General features: G+C 44.4%; 1 protein-coding gene across 1 annotated transcript; it reads left to right on the top strand.

Annotated features, from left to right (window-relative positions):
- The first annotated feature begins 3,064 nt into the window (after positions 1-3,064).
- On the top strand, positions 3,065-23,883 carry PSMD11 (proteasome 26S subunit, non-ATPase 11). Its single transcript, XM_035135717.3, has 14 exons — positions 3,065-3,178; positions 6,816-6,917; positions 7,712-7,836; positions 8,240-8,311; positions 9,280-9,337; positions 13,055-13,249; positions 14,601-14,745; positions 15,283-15,343; positions 15,765-15,827; positions 17,120-17,245; positions 18,722-18,757; positions 20,286-20,337; positions 21,485-21,627; positions 21,735-23,883. Exons 1-13 carry the CDS (start codon positions 3,088-3,090, stop codon positions 21,625-21,627), a joined length of 1,269 nt encoding a protein of 422 aa, XP_034991608.1. The 5' UTR covers positions 3,065-3,087; the 3' UTR covers positions 21,735-23,883.
- Positions 23,884-24,563: the final 680 nt, after the last annotated feature.

Below are 24,563 nucleotides of genomic sequence, written 5' to 3'. Positions count from 1 at the left end.
AGCAGTATTGCACAACTTTAAACAGCCACGGCTTCCCTCAAAACATCATGGGAACTGCAGTTTGTTAAGGATGCTGAAGGGGTGCCAGGAAACCTTTTTTTGCCCCCCCCCGAACTACATTTCCCAGAGTTATCTAGAGAAAGGCATTGGTTGTTAATAAACCGCTGTGAAAATTGTTAGCTTTGCGTGGGGAATAGGGGGTCTCCTCCTAACAACTACATCAGGCATCCCCAAACTTTGGCTCTCCAGATGTTTTGGACTACAATTCCTATCATCCCTGACCACTGGTCCTGTTAGCTAGGGATCATGGGAGTTGTAGGCCAAAACATCTGGAGGGCCGCAGTTTGGGGATGCCTGAACTACATCCTTAACAAACCACAGCTCCCAAAATCATTTCGAGGAAGTCACGACTGTTTAAAGTGGTGTAATAATGCTTTTAAATGTACGGCACAGATGGAGCCTAGAAATGAAAAAAAACCTAAGTCTCTTCCCTCAGACTCGCAATTTCAAAATTATTATAGCAGTCTGTTTTCCAGCCATAAGCACACAGCTGCTCCTGGAAGTCTGCAAAGGAGGGTGTGAAGGTCAAGTCTTGGGTAGATTGATGACACCAATAATTCTGTGTTCTGCTCCTGTGCTTTATAGTAAAGAGTCGGTTTACTGCAGTCTGCGATGGTCATACTGCAGTATTTGGGATGTTGCTACGAGGCAGCTTGAAAGGGAACTGCTGCGTTGTACAGGGGGAAAAAACATATAGTTTGTGCACTGAATAATATGTGTTTGAGTGTTTTAAGGAGCCTATTTGCACAGATCTCTCTTTTAGAGAACAGCTGTGTTTCCCAAGGTCATATGTTATTAAAAAATAAAAAAATACTGAGAAAGCGGAGCAGTTTTGCGATGTCCTTTAAAGAATGTTCTAGATAATATTAGGCTTTACAGTGGAAGAAAGGGGGAGCATCACCATGGAAACCAGAATTCTAACAGAAGCTGGGAATTCTGCAGTCTCCCCCTGTTGGTGTGTCATTTTAAATACAGTAATTGGACTCCCAAGTGCCATCAGCCCCAGCCAGCATGGCCAATGGGTGGGAATGAAAGGAAGGATATAGCAGGTTGTATAGCAGTATTGTATTCCACACCTGCTGTATGGTGTGGAATACAATACTGTCACTGATAAGTAGTGTGTAACCTAGGAAGCGCTTGGTTCATGGCTCACTGAATAAAGCAGCCTAATCTAACCTGGTGCCCTTTAGATGTTATTGACTACAACTCCCATCATCCCTGACCATTGGTCCTGTTAGCTAGGGATGGTGGGTGATATAATGATGATGATGATGATGATGGTGATAATGATGATGTTGTTGTTGTTGTTATTTATACCCTGCCCATCTGGCTGCCTTCCCCAGCCACTCTGGGCGGCTTACAGCACATTTTAAAAAATGCAAAACATTAGACATGAAAAACTTCCCTAAACAGGGCTGCCTTCAGATGCCTTCTTAAAGTCAGGTAGTTGTTTATTTCATTGACATCTGATGGGAGGGCGTTTCACAGGGCAGGCGCCACCACCGAGAAGGCCCTTTGCCTGGTTGCCAGTAACGTCACTTCTTGCAGCGAGGGAACCACCAGAAGGCCCTCGGAGCTGGACTTCAGTGTCCGGGCTGAACGATGGGGGTGGAGACGCTCCTTCAGTCAAAAACACCTACCTGGAGGACATCAGATTAGGGATGATGTTTGAAACTCATTTAGTTGGCTTTAATTCTTAACCTGCGGGTTAATAATATTGACCTACTTACCACCACGCTGCTGTAATTACTGAGATAATGCATGGGAAGCATTTATTATATCTACTGTACATTCTGTCATATAAGACGACTGGGCGTATAAGACGACCCCCAACTTTTCCAGTTAAAATATAGAGTTTGGGATATACTCGCTGTATGAGAAATACGACCCGGCGTATAAGACAACCCCTGACTTTTGAAAAGATTTTCCTGGGCTAAAAAGTAGTCTTATACGCAGGAATATACTGTACTTACTTCTGTGGGCTGAAGCTTGGATTTATTTTTACGCCACTAAAAAGGGAATCACAGAATCATAGGACTGTAGAGCTGGAAGGGGTCACATGGGTCATCTAGCCTAACTCCTGGGAATTCAGGAATCTTTTGCCCAATGTGAGCCCGTGAACCTGAGATTAAGAGTCTTGTGCTCTATCAACTGAGTTATCCAACCACTTTCAGTGGAAAAAAATTAGAAGCGGAGCGGTCTGTAGGCTGTGGCATGTCTCACTCCACAGCTGTGAGCCCACCAACTTTTAAAGCAGGGATGTTTCCATTGAAATGGACATGATTCCAATTTCATTGCTGAAAAGAGAGCGGCTGGGGCTCAGATTATATACCAGGCACCCCCAAACTGCGGCTCCCAAACTCCCATGATCCCTAGCTAACAGGACCAGTGATCAGGGATGATGGGGATTGTAGTCCAAAACATATGGAGGGCCGAAGTTTGGGGATGCCTGTTATATACAGTAATCTTGTGATATAGGTGAGCTGCGGGGAGGAAGCTGCACTTTGTGCATGCTCAGAGACATTTTTTGCATTTGCATTTACATTTCTCAGCAGGGCTTTACAACAACAACAACAACAACAACAACAACAACAACAACAACAACAACAACAACAACAACACAGTCGGGAAAATAAGATTCCTTACAAATGTTGTACTACAACTCCCATCATTCCTAGTGAGCAGGACGAGCGGTCAGGGATGATGGGAGGTGTAGTCCAACAACGGCTAAATCCATTTGGATGAGTTAGCGGAAGGCGCAGCAACCTGCCCCAATCTGCCGAGGACGGTCTCCTACCTAGCAACCCCGCAGTATTGAGTACTACATTTCCCAGCAAGCATCGCTCCGCCGCGTACGCAGCGACCATAGAGCTAAGAAGAAGAAAAAAGAAAGCACTTTCGTATCTCTATGGTTTCGCGCCACGGAAAAGACCAAGAGAAGGAAGCGGAGGAAGTGGCTTCCGGCGGAAGTGAGGCCCTGTGGTTCCGGCCGGCGTGAGTGAGCGAGTTTGGGCTTTTTTTTTCAAGATGGCGGCTGCGGCGGGCTTGGAGTTCCAGCGCGCCCAGTCCTTGCTGAGCACCGACCGGGAGGCCTCCATTGGCATCCTGCACTCCATAGGTGAGGAGCCGGAGGGAAGGGAGTGTCGTCCGTCCTCCACCGGCTGCTGGTGGCTCCGGCGGGCGCAGGAGGCCGGCGGCAGCGGCAGCTCGCGGCCGGAGCCGCTGCTGACTCACCGTGAGCGGCTCTGAAGGGGGAGAAGGCAGCCGGTGCGAGGAGGGGAGTTGGGGAGCGGGGATGTTTTGGGGGGACGGCGGCGCGGGGAGGGAGGCTTGGTTTTGTGGAAATGGGGGAGTCCGGGCCGCCTCGGAAATCGGCCGATGGGTCGGCATCGGAAGGGCCTAGGCAAGCGGAGTGGGGAGGGCTCTATTGACAGGCTTTCCCTTCCCCAGACCCTCTCCCACCCCCAGCTTATTCTTTGTCGTGGGAGGCAAGAACGCCGGACTCCGGTTTCCTGAGCTGCCATGTCTCCCTAATCATTCCTAGCTGCTCGTCAGGTGCATCCCAAATCTCAGCCTAGGGACAAAGCAGCCATCAAACCCTCAACCCCCCCCCCCCCGAAATCTGATTTCAATCAGAAAGGTAGGAATAAGTTGTTGGGAGGAGAGGTGTGTGTGTGGGAGAAGACTGGCACAGACTTCTGAAAGTGGTTTGTCTCGGTGATTGCTGTCAATGAGGAACAACAAGATAGAAGTTGGAGAGGGTGCCCAATTTGATGGCATGAGATTCATGGTTGTGGTAAAGGTAGGAGAGGGAGGAGGTCTGAGAGCTGGCCCAACAATAAGCTTCCTAGTGCTTTTACATGGATCCCGTTTCCCATGCTTTTAGGAGAAACTGGATGTGCAGATGCTAACAAGGGAGTGCTTTGTGAAGCTGGTTCTGGGAGATCACAGTTCTTTTCCTCGTAGTCCGGCTAGCCCCCCCCCCCCCCCCGCTCAGTCAGACAATCTCCCTGGCAGATACTATTACAGTCATACCTCGGTTTAAGTATGCCTCGGTTTGAGTACTTTCAGTTTAAGTACTCCGCAGACCGTCTGGAACAGATTAATCCACTTTCCATTACTTTCAATGGGAAAGTTCACTTCAGGTTAAGTACGCTTCAGGTTATGTACGGACTTCCAGAACCAATTACACTCATACCTCGGGTTAAGTACGCTTCAGGTTGAGTACTCCGTGGACCCATATGGAACGGATTAATCCACTTTCCATTACTTTCAATGGGAAAGTTCACTTCAGGTTAAGTACGCTTCAGTTTAAGTACTCTGTGGACCATCTGGAACGGATTAATCCACTTTCCATTACTTTCAATGGGAAAGTATGCTTCAGGTTAAGTACAGACTTCCGGAACCAATTGTGTACTTAAACCGAGGTACCACTGTATATATATTTTAAAGAGGTGAGTTTTGAGAAAGACGTGATGGAGGTTTGTTGTGGAGTAAGAGGTAGATAACTGGGAGTGATGAATCTGAAGAGGGGTTAGTGGTGAAGAGATTGCATGGGAAAGCAGCATGGATTGTGTAGGGAGACTGTTGGCAAAACACCTTAGGGTCGTGCCTATACTCTTTCTTCTTGTGAGGTGGTTAATGCTTGATATTTGCTATGAAAGATGGCATTTTGTGTACCCCCCCTTTACATATCTGCTTTACTAGGGGAAGGAGGACAGTTTATGTGCAAGTCTTCTTTTACCCAGTAACTCCATTTGAAGGGTGGGAGTGAGGTACAGGGACACAAAATCCAATGGTTTCTGGATAGCTTTAAAACGGTATTGCTAAAAATTGTGATTGGTAAGTCATAGTAGCTACTATCCATAATGACTACAGTATATGTAATTTTTCTAGGTTCAGAGGCATTGTGCCACTGAATACCAAATGCTGAGATCAACAACAGGAGAGTGTTATTGCCATCCGGCCTGCTTGTGGGCTTTTCAGAGTCATATGGGTAGCCACTGAGAGAAACAGAATGCTAGGTTACGTGGACAATGTTCATATCTAGGAAGGATTTTCTTATGATGGTCTACAATTTGGACTTTGTTCAAATAAGTATTATGGCTTGGGATTTCTAGAGGCATAAATAGGAAGGTGGGTTTTGAGATCAGGAAGTAGTACAGTCATATCTCGGTTTAAGTACGCCTCGGTTTGAGTGTTTTCAGTTTAAGTACTCTGCGGACCCGTCTGGAACGGATTAATCCACTTTCCATTACTTTCAATGGGAAAGTTCGCTTCAGGTTGAGTACTCCGCGGAGCCGTCTGGAACGGAATAATCCACTTTCCATTACTTTCAATGGGAAAGTTCGCTTCAGGTTAAGTACGCTTCAGGTTAAGTACAGACTTTCAGAACCAATTGTGTTTGTAAACCGAGGTACCACTGTAATCCATTTTAGCTACTGTCAGAACAACTGAAGCTGCTCTAATATAGGTTTGCAGTTTGCATGTGTTGATAGCAGCTGAGAGTTGATCATCTTCCTTTAGTGCACTTTATACAAAGAGTGGAGTAGGGAATCAAGGTGAAACAGAAAGAAGACCAGCTGCAATACACCCTTTGAAACAAAGGCTCCACTATAAAAGGTTTAGGAAATGGAGTGCCCTTAGAATTTTGGTTTTGTGTCGGTTAACATGAGGGTCTCTCTGTTTCGGCCTGCCCCTTGCAAACTCTCCTGTCCTCCTTCCCACATTTTAAAATATATTCTTTCCCTTTCTTAGTTCAAGACTTGAGCTACATTTCTGTAGATCATATTAAATGAAAAAAGCCACCAGACACCACTTCTCTTCCTTCCCCAGACAAAAGTAGCCTGAGAACACCACCTGCTTAGAGGAGCTTTACTTGTCTTAAGATTGACAGTAGGAGCAGAACGTGTGTACAGCAAAGGAAAACTTGATATTGTCCCATGCAAATGCACAAAATTATCTAGTCCTGTAGGTTTTGGTGGAATTCACTCTTGCTGATGGGAACCGTTTGACATAAACAACATTTCTGACTCAGTGAAATGATTCTTGTTAACCTCCCATATGTTAACTGTCAAATAAAACTGTTCCTCATGGATTGGGAACAATTAAACTATGAGAGATGTCTCTTTATTCTAGAGTTTTGGCAAGGAGAAAAGTATTGATATGGCTACTAATGGGGAGTAGGGAGTAGTTCCATTATAATAGTGTGAAGTAGTCCTTCGGTATTGCTGAAGCCTATATTTTATGTTTAAAAGGCGGTTTGTAGCTTTTCATTCCTTAGTTAATATTTTAGATATTGACAGCTGTATGCCGCAGGAAATGGTACTTTGCTGGTTTCTCTGAATACCACTTTTTTGTGCATGTTCTTTCATGCAACTGCACTAAAACTAGTAATATAACCACTCTTCTTGGTGTGAAGAGGCTTGTTTACAGTATCTGGTGACATGCTAGAGAGCGATGAAGATGCTTTTTCACAGCTGTAGCTGTGTCCACATTGCTGCTGTGATTACATTATGCCAAATATGCTGGATGACACAAAACACTGTATAAGGTATTATTTTTCCTGAGCTGCCTTGTGTTACTGAATTTCTCTACTCTGTGTCACAAACTCCTAATCATAATCTGAGAGGCAGATGCTATGGGATCACAAGAAGCTAGCTGGTTACAGAATGATTGAGCCAAATTATGCATGAACAGTCCTTGATTAGGTGCAGAGGCTTGTCTTAACTTCCGAAAACCTTTTGTTTTTCCAGTGAAGCGTGATGTCCAGGAGAACGATGAAGAGGCCGTACAAGTCAAAGAGCAGAGCATCCTGGAACTGGGGAGTCTCTTGGCCAAGACGGGGCAGGCGGAAGGTAAATTCCGCTTTTAAAACAGCTTAATAACACCTAACCTTGTTCTAGTCTTTTTTTAATACTGTGTTTTAATGGTGTAACATGCACCCTTAGGGTGAAAGGTGGTGAATAACGAATAAGAAAAAGAATAAAAATATATAATGTCACCGTAGAAAAGTTTACTGCTCTCTGAACAGTTACTGCTCTAATGTCACATTTGTGGGATCTGGAAAAGTATCTCGGCAAGAGAAGAATGCTAATTTTGGATGTGGTCACTATAGACCAGGCATCCCCAAACTTCGGCCCTCCAGATGTTTTGGACTACAATTCCCATCTTCCCCGACCACTGTTAGCTAAGGATCATGGGAGTTGTAAGCCAAAACATCTGGAGGGCCGCAGTTTGGGGGTGCCTGCTATAGACCAAACTAGACATGTAGTCACAAGACTGGCCACTGTGTGCTTGTTTTTCTTTACTAAAAAGCAGCTGCTGGGGGTGGGGACAGGACATATGGGGCAAGCATTTAAGCTCCCCGCCCCCATGGTTGTTATTTAATAAAGGAAACATACCCACACAAACGCTTATCATGCAGTTAGCACCATAGAGAAGATGGAAAACTGACCTGAAAAAATGCTACAAGGGAGCATACAGGTAACACCCCCCCCAAAAAAAAATACTAAAGAATTGGAGCCAGTATGTGTGAATGTTCCTCTTCTGTCTGAAAAAATTGGCAGGAATGAGCCGTTAAGCTTCTGTTTTGTGTTCTCGTACAGCTTCAGTAGCTGAACTGGGCTTCACAACTTTGTTTTTAATGCAGAACTTGGAGGACTTCTGAAGTATGTGCGCCCTTTCTTAAACTCCATCAGCAAGGCGAAGGCAGCCCGCCTGGTTCGGTCTCTGCTAGATCTTTTCCTAGACATGGAAGCAGCAACAGGACAAGAGGTGAGAATCAAAATTCAAGCAAAACTGTAAACGTGGTGTTTGCAGTTGCTTTTCAGATGTTCTGTTATAGCTGATCCTATTCAGAGGAAGGCACGCAAAACTTCATACAAAAGACGACAATAATAATAATAATAATAATAATAATAATAATAATTAAATAAGAAAGTGGAAATAGTACAGAAGATAACAGAAAATATGCTTAAAATCAATACCAAAGGCATATCTAAGGCAGACAACTATGCATTGATCTGGAAAACAAAAATACCTTCCATTTCTAGAAAGTATAGAGCACCTTGCAATAATACAACCTCAAATGATATAAATGCATGGGGCAGCTGTGGTCTAGCTATCCTTGGCCAGAAAAAAAGCAATTTGAATGTGGTTTCTTTCTTTTTCTTTTAAGGTTGACCTGTGTCTTGAATGCATTGAATGGGCCAAATCCGAGAAGAGGACATTCCTGCGCCAAGCTCTGGAGGTAAGGTATGCTGCATATCCGTGTGACTTGGTACAGCTAAGTTGTGCACGTTGGTCTCTCGTTTATTCCCCGGATTTGGAAATCTGCCATCCTATCTGCCGGGGCACAGAACCCAGACAACTTACCTATTCATGTTCCGCTGCATTGCTTCTTTGGGTTATTACTGACGTGTTACCAGGTTTTTCAAGTGGTGGTTTTGGGTGTGATAGTTCGGTGCCAGCTTTATGCAGACTTGCATATCTGGGAGTTTTCCTCCCCTGTCTGTGATGCAAACAGTTGACATGTGTTCCCTCTTAACACCCTCGGTTGTGTTTGCTATACGACTGGTAAAAAGACAGGTATTTTCCCAGCCTTTCAACGCCGTCTGCATTTATTGATGTTGTTTTGTGGGTCTTGGGCAGGCATCCCCAAACTGCGGCCCTCCAGATGTTTTGGCCTACAACTCCCATGATCCCTAGCTAACAGGACCAGTTGGGGAAGATGGGAATTGTAGTCCAAAACATCTGGAGGGCGGAAGTTTGGGGGTGCCTGGTCTTGGGGATGAAAGATGATCTGGATTACCTGATTCTGAGAAGTTTGTATTTCTGCTTCTCAGTCTTTCTGCTCTGTGTGGCTTGGAAATCAGCTGCAGTTATATCCTTTGTTCTTTGGCTCGTGTTTCTCCCCTGTTGTGCCTCTTGCTATGTTGGGAGCAGCTCCCCCTTCAAACTTATTACTGCACTGCCATGCATTCTGTGGTGTCTTGACTTCCATGCTTCAGACATGCTGCTTCCCGAGTCAGGAGTGAGCAGTCTGCGGCACTCCAGCTCCCATCATCACTAAACACTGGTCAATACTGGCTGGGGCTGATGGGAGTTAAATTTCAACAAATTCTGGAGGGCGGAAAGTTCTTCATACCTGTCCGAAATGAGTATTTCACATTCATAGAGTTAATTTTCATTGAAATGCATCATTTATCTCTCTTCTAGGCAAGGCTGGTTTCTTTGTACTTTGATACTAAACGGTATCAAGAAGCATTGCAGTTAGGTAAGTAGATTACCAGCTGGGCACCGCTTTCCCCCTATTTTGATTTCATACTGGCTAGAAGGAATAGAGCTGCTTGTGTCTTACTCTAAACCTGCTTCATAGACGCGTGTTCATCGCTTTAGCATCATGTATTGACCAGGATGCTTGAGGGAATTCAGTCTTTGAGTTCCAATAAGAACTGTCTTGAACCACATATTTTAATATAAAGTTTTAAATATAAATACGTACTTAAAGATAAACATTTCCGTAGCTTAAAAAAATACATAGATAAATGCAGAAACAAATAAATACATGGGGCATATAGCACAGCGGGCAAAACCAAAGAACACATGAGCCCTCCTGGATCAGGACAAAGGCCAATATTTCTCACCCTAAACGTTATGTGTTCAGTTCACAGTATTGGCTGTTGGATAAATGGCGATACTTTATTTGGCAACTCCTCAAACTGCCTCCCCTAGGTTCAGGCAGAAACGAGATCAACTTTCACATCAAGCTTCGATTCACCTGATTCCTGTTAAAAATAAAAATTATGAAGGTGCTCCATTTTCATTTGACATACCCTTGGCCTTGCGTACTTTCCTAGAGGCAGCGTTCGAAACTCGTAACGCAAACAGTCACGTTTTGCCAGAGGGAAGTCTCATTGCAATGAGCGTGTCTGCCTGACCGGAATCCAAAGAGTTAGGCCCCCTCACCACGATCCGATCCTTTTGTTCTGCTTCGCCAGCATCAGCAGCTCCTGCATTAGAGTTAATGTCCAACCCCAGGGCCCTCTCATCTCACAAGGCAGTAGAACAGCTATTCTCCCTCCTTCCCTCCCTTTCTCTCCATTCTCTCTGTGGGCTGGCGCTGAAGGTACATGTCAGGGATTGTTCTAGCAGTGAGCATTCCCTGACAATCGCAGAAGAGAGGCACCCTGGCTCAGGCAGCATCCTAGAGCCCTTACTGCAACCTCAGACAGGACATCAGGGGGAGGGATCAGGGGAAGTGTCCAGCGGGGAGATGCCTCGCCCTTTTAAGTTCATGCCTGACTTAAGACATTCCAAGGTGCGCAGGTGCAAAGGGAGGAGGGCAGGAATCCCACGCTTACGATGCTGGGGGAGGTGCAGACGCCAGGCATTGGGAGAATCTTCGTCAGACTGATAGGACATGTATTCTTGATACTGAATCACATTGTAAATATCAGGCAAAATAAAACCCTTAAAGACAGAATGGCTGTGGTACTAGTTTCTCAGAAGTAGCCAAGCAAGGACCGTGACAGTACAGTGGTACCTCTACTTACGAATAACTCTACTTACGAATGTTTCTACTTACGAATGGAGCTCCGTCCGCCATCTTGGATGCGGTTTAGATAGATAGAACTTTTTCTACTTACAAATTTTTAGATAGGGTTGCTTCAACTTACGAATTTTTTCACCCAATGCATTCCTATGGGATTCGACTTACAAATTTTTTCGACTTACGAATGTACGTTCGGAACGCATTAAATTCGTAAGTAGAGGTACCACTGTACAGGACTAGTAAAGCCACCAGCGGGACTCCAAAGTAAACTTAAGAGCAGTTTCCTGATTCATTTGAATACAACGGAGAGAGAACAGAGGGGTGGCGGAGGAAAGGTGAGCCCCCTGAAGGCGAGAGTTCCCCGGTTAGTACAGAGAGGGAAAAGTGCCTGTATATTTGTTCGGGTTTTCTCTCTCACTGTTGTTGCTTGAAGGGGGGGGTCATGAAATGGTCTGCTTTGGGGTTGGATTGGGGGCAGCACCCCTCTACCAGATAGACATTTTCTCTTGATCACAGCCCAATCCAGCACATTCCACTTGCTGGCGTTCCCCCTTTCCCCTCCTCCCGGTTCTCTGCAGAGTTCATAGCTCTGTCTCTTGTGTTTGTGTTCCTGGCTCTGTGTGTGTGTGTTGCCAGACAGGTACCGTGTTTCTCATATTATAAGACACGTCTTATATTTATTTTTTCCTCAAAAAAATACACTATGGCTTATTTTCAAGGGATGTCTTATTTTTTTCCTCCTCCTCCTCCTCCTGCCGCGGCCGGCATTGCTGCTGTGCCTATGTCTTATTTTCGGGGTATGGCTTATATTCCTTGAATGCTTTAAAATCCTGTCATGGCTTATTTTATGGGTATGTCTTAAAATATGAGAAACAGGGTATCTGTAAATATTAATTATTCAAATAACATGGTTTTGGCAACTATTGCAAGAGCTGAGCCTCATTTGTGTTTGCGGTGTCCAATTCAAAACTGCTATTAAAAATGAGATATCTCACTCACTGGTGTGAATTGCATATTACTTCATGCTTTTTTGGGGGGGAAGTGCTGCTGCATTGGGGGGGGATAGTGACTAGCCATTCTGTTTTAGTGCCTGTAACCCAGGTTCCAGGAGCAATTTTGCTCCTAGCTTTTATAACTCAGTTTCTAACGCTGCCAGGAGGTAAGACTTCAGTGGCCTGGCTGACTTGTTGCCCTCCAGAAGTTGTTGGACTCACAGCTCCCATCAGCCCTAGCCAGCATGGCTAGAAATCAGGAATTATGGGAGTTGTAGTCCAGTAACGTCTGAAGACCACAGGTTCCCCATCCATGCTTTAGATTCAGTTTTAAAACCAAGTGAGGTTCTACCTCTTCTCTCAGTGTCATAGTGACCCTGAGTCATTAGGATTAACTGACCGAGATCTGCACTGAATTCTCCACATGCCCAGAGTTGCGTCACTTAACTGTCTTATTAATGGTGATAGGCACATATAGTGGCTTAATACGGTGGCTGATTTTCCATGACCTTGTTAGGCAGGAAGGGCAGTGTCGTCTCACCTTAGTTGTAAAAAAAACATAGGATTCATTTTCATGCTTAATATGTTAGCTTTGTATGTACCTAACTCTTATCTCGGTCTCCTAATAGTGTTGCGTTACTTAATCCTATGAGACAGAACGCCCAGTTTGCTTCATAGTGGGACTTGGGATAGAACCTGCCTTCTCCCATCAAAACTGGACACTATGGGTGGTATTTTACTCACAGTAGACCCACTGAAACGAGTCAAGTCCATTAATTTCAGTGGGCCTACTCTTGAGTAAAACATAGTTGAATACCACCCTGGCTTTCCACAGACCAGTCTCAATTCAACTAACCCGGTGTGCTAGCAGAAGCTAACGGGGCTTTTGTTCCTCCAGATCAGCTCTGGAGCATCCAGAACCACACGTGTATTTTGTCTGGCAAACAGAAAATCTTGCATTGATCAGGAGATCGATTTTTTAAAAAATTTTTAAAAGAAACTTTATTTCCTTTTTTTAAAAAGCATATACAGAAAAGAAAAAAAGACACAAACATAACCGACACAACTTAACAGATTTCAACGTAACCAAATATCAAACATAGATACATTCAAATAACAAAAATAAGGAAAAAAGACAAACAAATGTGAAATAAACTTGAATCCAAATCATATATACTTTTTTTAAAAAACATAACTTTAAACCATATCTATAATAATAAATAATAATAATCAAAAATAACGATATAACAGAATCGTCCTAAAGTTAAATGTTACTAAAAAAAAAACTTCACCCTACCCGAGAACACAGTGTTGAATTCCTTCCCTTGATACCACAAGTTCTGTTGAGTAGCAAAGATAAATTTTAAGTATTTGAGAGTTCAGGGGGGGGGGGGCTCCAGAAAGCGATTCTCGGAGACATCGGGCTCCACTGTATGACTTTTGCCAGGCTCACAGCTTTTGCGGGAGTTGAAAAAGATGGACGACAAGGCCCTCCTAGTGGAAGTGCAGCTGTTGGAGAGCAAGACCTACCATGCCTTGAGCAACCTGCCAAAAGCAAGAGCAGCATTAACCTCTGCCCGAACCACAGCCAATGCAATCTATTGCCCCCCCAAGCTTCAGGCGGCGCTGGACATGCAGTCAGGTAAGTAGTGCAGGCAGCAGTTGTGTCATACATGCTTGCTGTGTTTGGGATTGTCATCCTTTGCCTCGGGCAATAAACACTAGCCGTGGTGCGTTGGGCGAAAATGAGATGCTGCCGCTGTGCTTGTTTGATCATGAGTTTGCGGTCTCTCATAGGACAGGCCGCGGAAGGAAAGAAGAAGATGAATGCGATTAAAGAGATCCCACACCGGAACAATCCACCCAGGGAGCTTTAGAGAATCCTCCCCCTAGGAGGTTTTTTAAAAGAAGCTTGGTTAGGTGTTGCAGCCACAAGTTCTTAGGCCATGTGGCTGAGCTAGGTAGTCTGCAGGATCTCTTTCAACTCTCGCTCTAGAGATTCCGTAGTGAAACCCAAAATACAGGTGTGGGGAAATCTAGCAAAACAAAAACAGATGAGCTCTTGTCTCAATTTCTGTCTTAACTGATGCATATCATGCAAGATGAAGGCAAAACTGGCCAGAGCTTGGTATATTTTGGAAAAGCCCCTCGGTTCTCCTTTTGTCAGAATTAAGCTGAAGTAATTAAATGCAGAAAGGGACCCACGTGGCGCTGTGGGTTAAACCACAGAGTCTAGGGTTTGCTGATCAGAAGGTTGGCGGTTCGAATCCCTGCAACGGGGTGAGCTCCCGTTGCTCGGTCCCAGTTCCTGCCCACCTAGCAGTTCGAAAGCACATCATAGTGCAAGTAGATAAATAGGGACCGCTCCGGCGGGAAGGTAAACGGCGTTTCCGTGTGCTGCTCTGGTTCGCCAGAAGCAGCTTTGTCATGCTGGCCACATGACCCAGAAGCTGTCGGCGGACAAACGCCGGTTCCCTCGGCCTATAGAGCGAGATGAGTGCCGCAACCCCAGAGTCGGACACGACTGGACCTGATGGTCAGGGGCCCCTTTACCTTTACCTAATTAAATGCAGAAGCAATCAGAGCTATTAGGACACACACACCCTTACAAATGTAGCTTCTTTTGATGTACATTCTTAAATGGTCTCTTTTCCCCAGTGCCTGTGTTAGTCCTTTAATTTTTCGTGGCTGTGCCTCTCCCCCTTACCTTTGGGCAACCACTAAAACCAGTTCAGTTGCAACCCTTGAAATTATGCATAGGGAAACTGATGCCGATTAGCTCGCATTAGTGTAGAATTTGAAGATTGGGTGAACTGATGCAGCCCTCTTGATACCATTGATTTTCTTTTGTCAGAAAGAGAGGGGCAGGGGAGAAATGACCCTTCGAGACAGCCTCTCCCTATAAGGACCGATAAGTAGGACTTTGCAGCCATCCTTCCCGGCAAAACAGGATCCTCTAACCTGGTCCTTGTGTTTACCTTCCCTTCTAACAGGCATCATTCATGCAGCAGAAGAAAAGGACTGGAAGACGGCATATTCCTATTTTTACGAGGCATTTGAGGGTTACGATTCCATCGACAGCCCCAAAGCTATCACGGCGTTGAAATACATGCTGCTGTGCAAGATCATGCTGAATTTGTATGTGGCTAATTATATCGTAAAAGGGAATGCAGTAGCCCCTTGTGTCATCCCCCTTTTTGAGCAGTCACTTGGGTCGAGACACATCCCCCGGTATTAGATGAAGCACTGGGATCCTTAACTGCCATAATTCATGAGTGTCAAAGCTTTCTGAGAGGAGACAAGAATGCAGGGGGCAGTGGAAAGAAAGAAGGATTAAGGGTCATAGGAAGGGGTAGAGATAAGCAGCATACTTGTCATTGCCTCTCTCTGCTATAAGTCTCGCTCAGGCCTCTTTGGTACATGGAAATGGCACTGCCACGAGAAGGCAGCCTGGATTTCTTAAACCCTCTGTCTTTATGGAGGCCAGGCAGCGCTTCCCTTCATTTGAAAGGAAGAAGATCCTTGGGAGGGTGAAAAATTCTCCTAGATTCTGAGTTCCCAGTTTTTCTAACTGAATGGATCTATAAGTGGCTTGCTTATTTATAATGAGCTCTGCTAACATCCAGGGACATGATGAATCAACATCTCTCTTGTTTTATATTCTGTCCTTTTCAGGCCTGAAGATGTACAGGCCTTGGTGAGCGGGAAGCTTGCACTGCGGTATGCAGGCAGACAGGTACAGAAATGCCAATCTACCTTTTTTTGTCCCCAAGTCTCTTGATCCCATCTCCCGCTGTTAATGTTTCAGAGAATTGGGCTGCCTTGCAGATGGGTCTCTGAAGTAGGGAGTGTTTGGGAGACTTGAGGTGCTCCACAATTGCATCTTGAGGGTCTCTGCTCTCCAAGCTGGGCTTCTTCTGTCTCGATCGCTTGTTCTGTAGAGCTGCATAGTCTGCTTCTTTCTGTGATACAGCAGCCGTTTTGCTGTGGGTGAGGATGGAATTAGAACAGATACCTAGCGTTCTTCTTGATGTCATTTCCTGAGTTCCCCCCCTGGCTCTGGGAAGTATTTTTCTCAAGGGTGAGTGCCGCAAACGCAACATGCCGTTCACGTGGCCCCGAAAATGCTAACGTTGGCTCTTCTCTCTCCCTCGCAGACAGAAGCTCTGAAATGTGTGGCACAGGCTAGTAAGAATAGATCACTGGATGACTTCAAAAAGGTGAGTAGGCATGACGGGGAATGGGCTAACTATTCTTCAACTAGATGGTTGATTAATAGGCTTAAAAACTGAACTTTCACATGGAGAGGCAGTAGATCTCTGCATACTTGGGGAGAATGAGGGGAAGGGCATTTTCACTTGGCCTTGCTTGTGAGATTCCTGGGAACATCTGACTGACCACGGTTGGACAAAGAGAGGCTGTGGCCTCATCCAGTCATTTTCACTCAGCTGTTCCACTGAGTTCAGTTAGTGCCTGCTCTCAGGAAAGTGGATGTAGAGTTTCAACCTTTTCTGCTTTGTTTCTTGGTTCTTGAAAGTAGGAAGAGTGGAAATATCCAGAGTAGTGGTGTTTGTGATGGATTGGATCTTAACATGAGTGGAATTTAGGTTGTTTTATTATTATTATTATTATTATTATTATTATTATTATTATCATTAAACTAAATTTGTATACAGTGGTACCTCGGTTTTCAAACGTAATGCAGAGGGCAGTCTGCAAACTTCATTGATAAAGACTCAGGAGAAGCCGTTTGACTTCCCAGGTGTGCTTGAAAACGGAAGCATTTACATCCGAGTTTTCGGCGTTCGAAAACCGAAACGTTTGGCAACATCCGAAAACTGAGGTACCACTGTACCACCCTATACCTGTAGATCTCAGGGCGGTTCACAATAGAAAATCACAATATAAAAAACAGAAAATACATAATAAAAGCAACCCAATAATTCTTCCTTCCACAACACACTTTAAAAGGGTAGCAGATGTAAATCAGCGAAAGGCCTAATTAAATGGGAACATTTCCGCTTGGTGAAAACAGTTCTTTTGTGTTAAGAGTTCCAGATACTTGCTTGGCAACTGCTCCCTGACGTTTCCAGTAACTGGGCTAAGGATGGGTAAAAACATGGGGGGGGGGGGATGAAGAGCAAGCCATGTGCTTATTTTGTTTTGTTTTTAGTCCAAGTTAGATGTGAAGAAACTTGCACAGAGTTTAAATGGTATTCCCAAAGGTCAAGGACTGGAGTTTCAGGCCTCTGCATAGCTTCCGCTCTCACCTAAGATTCGTAGACATTTTTTAAAAAGCACATTTCCAAAGCACCTGCAAATTTGCACAATTCTTCTTTTCTTGGAACAGGTGTCTTGATTCTGTTAAATGCAGCATAAACACAACCCTGTTTAATAATATTAGACACAAATAGTCTCAGAATGATTCCAAGGAGCCTTCACTCCCTTGGCTTAAGAATGGTTGCAGCCTGGTCCTCTGCGCTCATTGCTGACTTAGTCCAATCTTTCACAGGCTCTGAAAGATTATAAAGTGGAACTCAGGGATGACCCCATCATCAACACACATTTGGGCAAACTCTATGATAACTTATTGGAACAAAACCTGATCCGGGTCATTGAGCCTTTCTCCAGAGTTCAGGTAAGAAGCACTAGAAGAGCTTCCTTTCTCATCTTTTTGGCCTCCATGAGGTTGGCGGCCATCTACTTGGATTTCCCAGTTAAATTTTCAAAGCAACCACGACCGTGTCCAGCGCCAAAACTATTGGCAGTTACAGCAGGCTGTTTTTAAAACACTGTGTGCAGATCTTTCCCTTGCATTTCTCGAGAGTGTGGTAGAACATTCCCTTACACTATTGGTTAGGCTCTGGAGTAGTATAACTGGAATTGCAGGGCAGAAAAAGAGAGGTGGGAGAGCTCTACGTGGGGAACAGTGGTTTGAGACATCAGGTGAGTCGTTGAATGATAATTCCAGGGGTCCTGGGTTACTTCTGCTGCTTCCAAATTCTGTAGCAACATATGTTATTAAAGGTTATGGTTGAAATTGGCAGATCCCTACATTTTAAGAATTGACTAAGCCTGTTTGTATGACTTGTGTAAGATGGTTTGCTGATAAACAGGTTGGGTAATTTGAGGGCCGTAGAGTGGGTTGGAGACCTTGACTGACATTTTTTCATGTTAAGAACTAAAGTTTTTATTTTTTTAAAAAAAGCACTTACTGTGGATGACTGCTGGGCTTGTACTGGACTTTAGGTTATATCTAGTATTGCATTTTGGAGAAAGTAATGCAGATTTAATCAAATCTGCATCAGTAGGAGTATAGCATCTAGATCAAGGGAAGTAATAGTACCACTGTATTCTGCTCTGGTCAGACCTCACCTGGAGTACTGTGTCCAGTTCTGGGCACCACAGTTCAAGAAGGATACTGACAAGCTGGACGTGTCCAGAGGAGGGCAACCAAAATGGTCAAAGTCCTGGAAACGATGCCTTACGAGGAACGGCTTAGGGAGCTGGGCATGTTTAGCCTGGAGAAGAGAAGGTTAAGGGGTGATATGATAGCCATGTTCAGATATATTAAAGGATGCCATATAGAGGAGGGAGAAAGGTTGTTTTCTGCTGCTCCAGAGAAGCGGACATGGAGCAATGGATTCAAACTACAAGAAAGAAAATTCCACCTAAACATTAGGAAGAACTTCCTGACAGTAAGAGCTGTTTGACAGTGGAATTTGCTGCCAAGGAGTGTGGTGGAGTCTCCTTCTTTGGAGGTCTTTAAGGGGAGGCTTGACAGCCATCTGTCAGGAATGCTTTGATGGTGTTTCCTGCTTGGCAGGGGGTTGGACTGGATGGCCCTTGTGGTCTCTTCCAACTCATATGATTCTATGATTCTAAGAGGTTACTGGAAGTAAATGGGTAATGCGAGTGACTTGAACTGTGTGTTAAGTTAAAATGAGTGGAATTGGCTGCTGGCATGAGACTGTCCTAAAAGGTGTCAGAATCTACACAGCTGCTGCATGCTGACTGCCTCTTCAGCTAAGTGTAGCAAATGAAAACCCGTGTATAACACGTGCATTTGCTCCTTTCCAATCATGTTGGCACTCGTTCTCAATTTCTTTTGCAGATTGAACACATATCTAGCCTTATCAAGCTGTCAAAGGTAAGAGCATGGGTGCAGCAGACGACGTAAGCTTGCATGTACATGAACAGCTCTGAATGTTCCTGTTGATAGTTAGGAGCTGCTAAAAAGGAGGTGGCAGAGCAGGCATTAAACTGCATTTAAAGTTTTGTTAAACTTCCGTAATCGGTTGTTTGTGAATGCGACAAAAACTGACACTTGTAATGATGCTATGATCTCCACGCATAATTTCATAGGGAGGAAATAATCCCAAGAGCCTTAAATTTAACAAATCAGATTTAATTATTCAGTCAGTGCTGGGAATGAGGCATTTATAAGAAAGTCCTGTCACCTGAGGGTGTCATAAGTTCAACCTATTCTATATAATGTGACGTTCAAGTTGCCAGATTATAATAGATTCATGGCATAATAAGCAACGTAATAAAATGGTCATTATTTAACACTTGATAAATTGTCAAACCGCCTGGAAGCCAATGGGCCTCCCTAACCAGTATTTTCAGCTAAAGTGTACAAATACAGTACAAAATCTTAAGGGAAAGTAGAATCAAAATTGAATTGATGGAGAAATAATTACACAAAGGAAAAATAAGCATCTGTTATCGTATATATGAAGAGAATAAAGAAACAGAAGTGGGGAGAAAGATTAGAAATATGACAGGCAAAATGTGAAAATAAATATTTATGACAAATACCGCTTTTATTACCGTGTGTGTGTGTTACGCAGCTGGTATTTAACCATGCTTAACAAAGATAGACCCATAAATTAGTGGAACATGAAGAAAATGGGAGAAAGTCACAGATCATATTGGTGCTTTATGGGCATGCAAAAAGATTTGAGTGTTTTTGGAGGGAGATAGTGTATGCAAGAAATAATTGGATACCCCATAACAAGGAACCATTGAATAATAATTTTGGCACATCTTGAAGAACATGTGAGGTCAGAACATCATAATTTTAGTCAAAAAAATTAAAACTGTTGCCAAACAGTCATAGTGCTAACAGAATGAGAATGGTTTAATAAAATTTGATACCTTGCCACAATGACTGCATTAATTGAAATGGTACATTTAGGGGAAGGAATACAAACAATTTGATAATCTCCCCCCCCCCCCACTTTCCCTTTATAAAACACATGGAACAAGAACATAAACGTGAATTGTTTAAAACCTTTTTTATTTCTGTTCTAATCAGTAGTTTATATATAAAGCCTTAAGCCTTAGAAAATATATTTATACATAAACTAACAGTTTTACTGTATGGTTTAGATGCGTGTCATAAATGTCGTGTATATTAGAATGAAATATGTAATGTCTTTTGCGTCCGTTGTTCAATTCAGTGCTAAGAGTGTGTGAGAGACATGGGAGTTTTTTGTGTGGAGAAAAGAGCAGCAACTCTTGCTGTTATTAGAGCATATGTGAGGCACTGAAGCAACCTCTAGGTGGTTTATCTCAAGATTACCATCCCAGAAACCACAAAACTTCAGGCTGGCAAAACCAGCTGGACCATCATTGGCTCTTAAGAAGCTGATCGTCCCCTGGTTCTATTTCAGGCCGATGTGGAAAGGAAACTCTCTCAGATGATCCTGGACAAGAAATTTCACGGTAAATCCCCTCCCCTTTGCCAAATGTGGAAGAGTTAGGCCCACCACAGTCTTGGGTTACTTGTCCTGCCTTGCTTCCCCACCCCCAAGAACATGATGCGTACGAACAAGAGCTTAGATGTGCCAGAGGACACAAATTGGGCTGGGTGTGTTATATTAGACCTGAGGAGCTTCACACCCTTGGGGTTTTTTTAATTATCCATATCTTAAAAACATCTGCTGGTTGAGACTGGCACCTTCCATATCTTGCTTACCGTACTTTTCTGTGTATAAGACGAGGGTTGTTTTTTTAAAAAAACTGTAAAAGGTAAAGGGACCCCTGACCATTAGGTCCAGTTGTGACCGACTCTGGGGTTGCACGCTCATCTCGCATTATTGGCCGCTTCCGTATAGCTTCCAGGTCATGTGGCCAGCATGACTAAGCCGCTTCCGGCAAACCAGAGCAGCACACGGAAACGCCGTTTACCTTCCCGCTGTAGCGGTTCCTATTTATCTACTTGCATTTTGACATGCTTTCGAACTGCTAGGTTGGCAGGAGCTGGGACCGAGCAACGGGAGCTCACCCTGTCACAGGGATTCGAACCACCAACCTTTTGATCGGCAAGCCCTAGGCTCTGTGGTTTAACCCACAGCGCCACCTGGGTTCCCCTTTTAATGTAAAAAATGGGGGGTTTCGTCTTACACATGGATAGTGCAGAGGGGGAATGGACAATTGGTTGCAGCTGTGAGCAGGAGCTTTTATGCGGCAATTTGGTGAATGATTGGTGGCTTTGGCATGGGCTGCTTCGGATTGGCTGCTGCTGTGGCAATTGTGCATGCGATTGCTTGCTGGAGGGGGCAGACGGTTTTGATTGTCGGCGTATTTTAGTCGTGTGAGTGATTTTTAGCATTCCGTCCCACCCCCCAAAAAAGCTCAAGAACTCTGGGCAATCCTCCCCCAAAAAGCTCAAGAACTCTTTGCCATCTTCCCCCCATTTTCTTAAATTGGAGTCCCCCAAAATAGGGGTAGTCTTATACACAGGGGGGTTGTTATACATGAAAAAATAAGGCATTTGTACTGTTTTCTTGGGGAAACAGTCACTCGAGGGGTAGATCAGTTTGTGCCCCGTTACTCAGAGGCCTAACAGGGACTTTTCTCTTTTGCCCAGGGATTCTCGACCAAGGCGAAGGCGTCCTGATTATTTTTGATGAACCGCCTGTAGACAAAACGTACGAAGCTGCTCTGGAGACCATTCAGAATATGAGTAAAGTAGTGGATTCGTTATACAACAAAGCCAAAAAGCTAACATAGGTGAGGGGCTCTTTACAGTGTGAGCTGTGACAGATTTTGCATCCCTCCGAGAGGGTCGTTTAGTTGAATGACGTGGCTCCATCTATCTTTCTTTCTTTTTCTTGCAGAGTTGGGAACTGTTGGCTGTTGCTTTGGAGAGTTGGTGCGTGAAACCTTTTGGGGGGGTGGGACAAAAGGCTAGAAGACTGGTGGGGTGTTTTTTGTTCCCCACCCCCCTTTTGCTCTTACTTCTCACTCGGAAAGTTTTAAGACTTCCTCATCTGATCCATCTTGTCTATACAATTGTGTGTTCCAGTTTCCATGTAACCTTTTACCTGCTGAACTTTGTACTGGGATGGGGAAATAATAATGTTTAAAATAATAAAAAAAGGAGAGTTTCTTGGGGGTGGGGGGGAAGGGAGCAGCGGCAGTATCCTAAATAAAAGGAGAGAGGCTTATGCTACCTTAAAAAAAACAAAAAAGAATTGCTTCCCATTTTCTTGAGGGCGGCAGAAGGGTGGGCCAAAGGCAGCTCCATACATCCACAAAATTCCTACACAGAAGGCGTTTTCCATGTATACTGTAGCATAACATGATTATACACACCTGTACATGCCCAGGGAAGCCGTGGCTGATTGCGGCTTCTCAGCGTGAGCATGCACAGCAAAAAAGAAAAAGCTGTCTGTGAGTTTGTTTGTTTTCCCCACAAACTCTCTCCGTAGTCTTGCATTCCATGTAGGAATTTTGTCATCTGTGAAGTGGCCAGTTAGAAAGCGGGAGTTATCTTCAACCTTGTGTCCAGAATACAGAGATTTCAAGGCAGCCAAAGCGAGACCGGTTTGCTAATCCACAACAACAACCGCAACTGCTGAAACGTCAGTGAAAAGAATTTTAGGCCTCCAGCCACCTAATAAACTCCCTCTTGAATTCTGAGGCCTTAACAGTTAGGAGCCCGCTTGAATACGTTTTTCCACGGTCATAAAAAGAGCAAGAGATGGCCCAAGTCACTTTTGAACGGTGGCTCCGAAGGTTTCCTGGTTCTGTACTGCATGCCGTTTGTCCTTTATTATTGGGTTTTTTTTAAAAAAAAAAAGGCTAGAAATGTACTTGCCTTTTAACTTCACAAGAAGATATGCTGTTGGAAAGAACTGAACTTCTGTACGATATTAACATTTTTTTAAAAGGAAAAAAAACTGCAGATGGGTCTTATTTTCAGCTGGCCGTCTTTAGGCCACCCAGAGGCTTTAAAAACTTGTTTCCCACCCCTTGAACATACAAAATGAGACGGAAGAACCGTTCTAGGCAGAGGTCAGGGCGGCGCATGACACCAGCCGTGGGGATGCCATCGAAAGCGGCATATTACCATAGCAGCGTTCCCACATCCATATATTGAGATCTAGATCTAGAAGGATTTGCCGCAAGACTCAGTGTGGTTACTTTGGGTTTCCCCACCACTGCACTCAGTGGTGTGGACTGCGGAAGGGGAGATTGCCATGCGGTGAGCACTCTTAAAACTAGATCAGCAATTGTGGTGGTCCCAGGGCCAAAAGCTAGCCTCCTGAAGCTTGCCAGCCTGGAAGAGGGTGTGTGTAGAGGAAGCAGTGTCTTTGGCAGTCCACTGTGGGGAATGATGAAAGGAAAGAGATCCCGGCTTGCCACTCTTTATCACCATGTCAAAGTGATCTTCCAGGAAAGCTAGTTACTGACCCTAGACCAGGTGGGAGAACTTGCCTCTCCAGCATCACTTAACTGGCATTTTCGCCGCAGGTCTAAACCGTGCAGTGCCAATGCCACAATGGGAACATGAGGGTGGTGGTCTTGTGTGGAAGAGGCAAGGGGGCTATTAACCCTGGCATTATGTCATTGAACGATGAAGTATATTTAAGGTGTTAACCAGCATCTGAGTAGTGCAACCTTCTGCATCGCCATTTCCTTTCTGTGCTTTCTCACACTTCCCCCCCCCCTTTTGCAAAACGATACTCTCATGCCACAAAATATTTTTTGCATTCGCATGAAATCTCTCTCAACTGGCTGAATCTTCCTCCCCCTCTCCCCCAATGTTCTCCCCCCCCTTTTTTTTGTCCTTCCTGCACTCTATAATCTTCCTCTCCGTCTCAGCCAGTCCAGATGTTTTGGGGAAGTGGTTTTTTTTGGGGGGGGTCTTGGGGAGGGTTTTGGCACCATGAATTCAAATGTACAAATGGTTCACGCTAACACACACCAGGTATATCTGATGTTCAGATGGCATACAAATAAAAAAAAAACCTTTTTCAAAAAGACTCGTCTCTTGTCTTCAGCTGCAGAGGCGCAACATAAGCCCAACTTCAACAGCATGGTGCGACTTGGTTGGCTATCCCTTGTAGCTGGTCTTACTTACACAGCAGGAAGTCTTCCTTACACTTCCTTACAACAGTATTCCTTAGTGACTGCCTCCTTGCAGTCAGCCGTCATCTCTGTCCAGCTGCTATTGAGTCTCACCCCGTGTTCAGACAATGGCCCATAGGGAACTGTTTAGTGGCCTGTGAACAGCAGAGCAGTCTTCTGCAGACACATTTTTTTTATCCAGCTCTGCAGTTGGAGCAGCATTAATGGGCAACAGTGCTGGTATAACAGCTGAGAACATGGTAGGAAGACTCCACTCTGAACCTCATCTGTGCCATAAGCCTTGCACCCCATCAGAATAATAGGGTGGGTATCTTCATAAGGGTTGGAAAGATGATTGACAGCGCGTGTGAAACGCTTTATATGCTCAAAACGATACCGTACTGAGTGTTTAAAGTGTACACTCCTCTGAAGTCCCAGCTTTCCCTGCTGCCGTTCTTTAAAACACCGATAACAAATCTGTTTTCAAATATGAATGAAGAAATGAAGAACATATGGCAGGTTAAACTGTACTGCAGTTGCCGCTGCAATTTCCGACACATTTTGATACAGGACAAAATGTCAGCAGGCTTACC

Source organism: Zootoca vivipara, chromosome 12, assembly GCF_965207765.1.
Source record: "Zootoca vivipara chromosome 12, rZooViv2.hap1.1, whole genome shotgun sequence".
NCBI lineage: Eukaryota > Metazoa > Chordata > Lepidosauria > Squamata > Lacertidae > Zootoca > Zootoca vivipara.
Note: the sequence above shows the minus strand (reverse complement) of the source record. Positions and strands in the feature narration are given on the sequence as shown.